The sequence below is a fragment of the Sceloporus occidentalis genome, unplaced genomic scaffold (genome assembly GCF_023333645.1).
Source record: "Sceloporus occidentalis isolate IW3139 unplaced genomic scaffold, rSceOcc1.0.p SCAF_38, whole genome shotgun sequence".
Taxonomy (NCBI): Eukaryota; Metazoa; Chordata; class Lepidosauria; order Squamata; family Phrynosomatidae; genus Sceloporus; species Sceloporus occidentalis.
In genome coordinates this window covers 2,599,364-2,603,902 of record NW_028317018.1, presented here as the reverse complement: position 1 = coordinate 2,603,902, position 4,539 = coordinate 2,599,364, and the positions used below count along the sequence as shown (strand labels likewise).

The 4,539-nt window shown below is 37.0% G+C and overlaps 1 protein-coding gene across 1 annotated transcript; it reads left to right on the top strand.

Annotated features, from left to right (window-relative positions):
• The first annotated feature begins 465 nt into the window (after window positions 1-465).
• Window positions 466-3,815, top strand: LOC149290626 (ORM1-like protein 1). The gene is made up of 3 exons (XM_089488488.1): window positions 466-639; window positions 2,594-2,745; window positions 3,680-3,815. The coding sequence occupies exons 1-3, from the start codon at window positions 466-468 to the stop codon at window positions 3,813-3,815; spliced, it is 462 nt and encodes a 153-aa protein (XP_089344614.1).
• The last annotated feature ends 724 nt before the right edge of the window (window positions 3,816-4,539 follow it).

Sequence of the window (4,539 nt, the reverse complement as noted above, 5' to 3'; positions counted from 1 at the left end):
CATTCTATTCATTGTTGCGGCGAGAAGACTTCTCCGCTACAGTTATATTTTTGTGTTTTCAGTAATTTGTTGATTAGAGGTGATCTTTCATCTCTGTTGTGACATGACTGTAGTCATAAAATGTTTAGGCCTGACAACATTATATAACTTTTATTTGTAAGATTAGTAAGCAACACACTGTTGGCTTTACATTCCTGAATATGACTCCCCTGACCTGGAGATGGCTGGAAGCACCTATCTTAATGCAGGGGTTTTACTGCATAAAATACATTACAAAAACAACAACCACCACCATTGGACTGTGATTTGGCCACGTTGTAATCACATCTTGTGACTGGCTGTGTGTCAGACTGTTGGCTGTGTGTCGTGTTTATTGTATGATCCCGGCATTCTAGTAAAATGTCCATTGTAACACTTTTGATGTGATTTACGGTTAATGACATGTTTGTCTTATTTAGTGTAAAGATGAACGTGGGTGTAGCACACAGTGAGGTCAACCCAAACACGCGTGTTATGAACAGTCGCGGAATGTGGCTGACATACGCTCTTGGAGTTGGAATGCTTCACATCGTCTTACTCAGCATTCCTTTCTTCAGCGTCCCTGTGGCGTGGACACTGACCAACGTCATTCATAACCTGGTGAGTATACTGATCAGTTACTCCTGTTTACCTGCTACAAGGTTAGAATTTTTGCATCTCATCCTTTAATTTAGAGGACTGCAGAAGATAACTTATTTTAATCAACTTTGTATTTTAATGGCATATATGTTAAGTGAAAAAATGATAGATCGTGTGGCTAACTTATGCTTGTCGTATACTTCCTCGCTTTAATTTAAAGTTGCTGTTCCACATAACTTTTTATGTACTATTATGGTATACATCTTAGGTTTTTTTGTTTTTTAAAATAGCATACTGATCTGGCATTTAAATCGATGGTGAATCTAATAGTGCAGTTAGAGTACCGTTACAAACAATCTGACAGCTTGAGGCTATAGATTTGGGAGAGAGGCCGCAGAGAAGAAACCAAGATGTCATTGATAGCCAGGTCTCTTGTTCACCGGCAGGGATTTAGCCCTGCCAGCGCAAAATGTCCATGACGTAGAGGATACGTCCTTGGTCCTCTAGGACCACTTTTGTGACATATCCCCTACATCCTTGGTCATGAAAGGGTTAATTTTGACTGTCTCTGCACTGCTCAGCCTGACCACCTCTGACTTCAGAGAAGAGGCGTTCTCTTTAAGGTCTTCTAGTTTTAAAGTGACCTTACTCTCTCACTCCTATGACACAAAACACCTCACTCCATCACATCTATCGCACATCATTACTCACTGCCTATCACTGTGTATTGGGGTCTTTAGAGTTTTGCATGCATGAGCATGAAATGGTGGGTGGGCATGGCTGTAGATGGTCAGACTGCTGTGATGTAATACATAGGGTAGGGCTTTGGAGGAATGACTGGACTCTGTTTCTAGGCAACTGTAGTATTTTTATAAACTTTTAAACACAGCTTGTAAGAGACAGGGATCATTAAAGAGAATATTTTAAGAGCCCCCCCAGGTGAAACAGTGCCTTTTAAACACTCTTCTAACTAAACACAGCTTTACAAACATCATTCCCAGTACTGTTGGATGCCTTAACCTTTCCCAACCTAATCATGTAAAATAATTGTCATATTTATATTTCTTCTACTAAACAAACATCCTTACATGTTACAATACTGCCTAACATAGAAAATGTCTCAGTCCTAATCTGGCACCAGTAAATGTATGGTTAAAGATTCAAATATGCCAGTTAAGTACATTTCCTTAAGATTTTTTTCATGGCATAAGATTAGACGGTTTTTAGTTATTCTGCAAAAACAAAATCCGCAGTTTAGCCTTGGCTGTAATTTTCCTCTCCTTGCTCTGAACGTCAGCCACTTTTGAGGTAGTAAAACACAGATCTAGTTATAATACTGTATATAATTATAACTACAATTGAATTGTCAGTCCTTTCTTATAATTGTGCTCACAGCTTCATTTATTGAATTGGTAACTTCTCACTTAGGGTGGAGAATAACCTCTTTTTAAGACATTACATGGGAGGAAAGGTTGGAGCCCATCACAACACTAATGAAATTTAATTGTCATTGCCATAAAGAATCAGCTCAGTGTGTTTTTTGAACATGGAAAGTGAACCAAAATATCACAGGACCAACAAAAATGGCAGCCTCTGGGACTATAGATCTATAAAGTCTTTATTGGAACACATTTAAACTAAATAAACTCATTTTCTTCAGTGCTTATATACGTTACTGTATAAATTACTGCATGTTTTTCCATGGGACTTTTCTGTGCGATGAAACCTTCAGGAATAAATAAGTGGTCTGATGGAGTTAAATTTCTTAACATGCTGAACGTCAATCTGTGTTTTTCTAATAGTGGAAGAACACCGTTAGCATTTTTTTACATGCACAAAACCAGATTTTGATGGTAGGTAAGACTCATGCTTATGCCAGCTGTAATACCTGAACTTTTATCTCGTCCTTGTCTTATGTTGGAGATAACGACCCGGTATTTTATATGAATGTTTGTGTTGTGACCTACTTTTACAGGGAATGTATGTGTTCCTGCATGCAGTCAAAGGCACTCCTTTCGAAACCCCAGACCAGGGTAAAGCTAGACTGCTAACTCATTGGGAACAGCTAGACTACGGAGTGCAGTTCACCTCATCGCGAAAATTCTTCACTATTTCTCCTATTATCCTGTAAGTTGCTGGCGTGTATTTTATAATTGAAAATAAGAGCTCAAAATGTAAACATTTTATTGTAGAAATATAGTGGCATTAAGTAGTGAGCTAGACCAATATTTTGTATTTTTCTGCTATTTTATGTATTCATGCTGTAGTAGCACCTCTCCTCCCACCAGTGCAGTAATAATACTGCAGCATTGTAAAAAACAATAATATATATATATATATATATATATATATATATAGATAAAGATTATGATTTTTATTACAGCACAGTGAGTTATGTGTGGAACGTTCAAGGCCTTGGCCTAAAGGGTTAATAACCATTACAAACGACTTTCTCCGTTTCCTTTTTGTTCCTCTTTATCCATTTCTTGCTTATATACAGTGTATTATTTGATACGGTGCTGGTGTGAAATGAGTTTATACTTTATAAAAAAGAAAAACAAAGTAATAATGCAAATAAATATCAATATCCAGATAAACACAGCTACTTCTCATGAATTAAAATCCAAAGAACATCTTAAAGGATCTGTAGTTGCCAGTGACATAATAAACAGCCGAATAAAGATATTGTTTTTATCTTCTCATGCTGTTTGGTGGATGGGTGGTATATCCAGCCACAATGTAATTGCTGTAATTCATTTTTACCTGTTCATGGCATCACTGGGTTAATCTACATATTTCTTATAGGATTGGCTTCCACAATGTCTAGGTAAAATTGCATGTAGTCTAAAATGCATTAGTATTATTTGCACCATAAAAGCTATATTCACTATTATGTCAATTTATATTTTCACACACAGGTATAAATGTTTCTATAGTTTTCTTTTTGTTTTCTACAGTTGTTATCATGCACAAATGACCCTTTAATACACCTATATTGACCATATTTGCTAAGATCTTATAACTCCTTTCCAAGTAAATGTTCTTTATTTTCTCTTGACAGGTATTTCTTAACAAGCTTTTATACAAAGTATGATCCAACACACTTCTTCATCAACACAGCTTCCCTTCTCAGTGTCCTAATTCCCAAACTTCCACAGCTACATGGTGTACGGATCTTCGGCATCAACAAATACTAAACGGGAATCTCGGGAGCCACATGTAATTTTGAGCGCACACATCCTTGGCACTTTCTGTTCTGTTGGAATGGATAGCCTACTAGACCGTTTTAACAGTTTATACATTAAAGATCTAACTGCTCCTTCTTTGTAAGCTGTTTAAATTCACATGGACTTTTGATAAGAAGGCGCCTCTCCCAGACTTCTCTGAGAGTAGTAGATCTTAAGCAAGGGGGCTTCCTTTGTTAGCTGGGCGGGCCCAGCTACGACCTGAAGTTTGAAGTGCATAATAAACCAGACTCACCTGAGTTACCAAGAACGTTGGAACACCTCCGCGAAAACTAATGGGCAAGTGACACACGCATCTAAAGAAGGAATTTTCTGGTTGTGTTTTTTTCTGTTACAGTTTTGGTTATATCATCAAGTCCATATGTGACATAAACAGCATTCATTAGCTAGCATAGCATTGTGCTGCATGCTGTGTTGATGCAATGATCTAGATGTTTAGGAGTTTTGTATGTTATTGTATTTTTTTTTTTTTACACCACTATTTAAATGGCTGTTTGTTGCTTGATTACTTTTGTGATTTACCCAAAAAGAAATGCTGCATGTGGCACTTTCACGGATGTCAACATATTACTGGCTTTCACTTAAGCTACAAGCATTCGATAATTGATTTTTTTTTAGGTATTCTTTTTTTGCTTGCATTTGCGGTTTCGTTTAACAGTACATTCAATTCAATAGG

Coding starts and splice junctions, on each gene's coding strand:
- LOC149290626 (XM_089488488.1), top strand. CDS start 466: ATGAACGTGGGTGTAGCACACAGTGAGGTCAACCCAAACACGCGTGTT. Junction 640..2,593: donor CCAACGTCATTCATAACCTG/GTGAGTATACTG, acceptor CTACTTTTACAG/GGAATGTATGTGTTCCTGCA. Junction 2,746..3,679: donor ACTATTTCTCCTATTATCCT/GTAAGTTGCTGG, acceptor TTCTCTTGACAG/GTATTTCTTAACAAGCTTTT.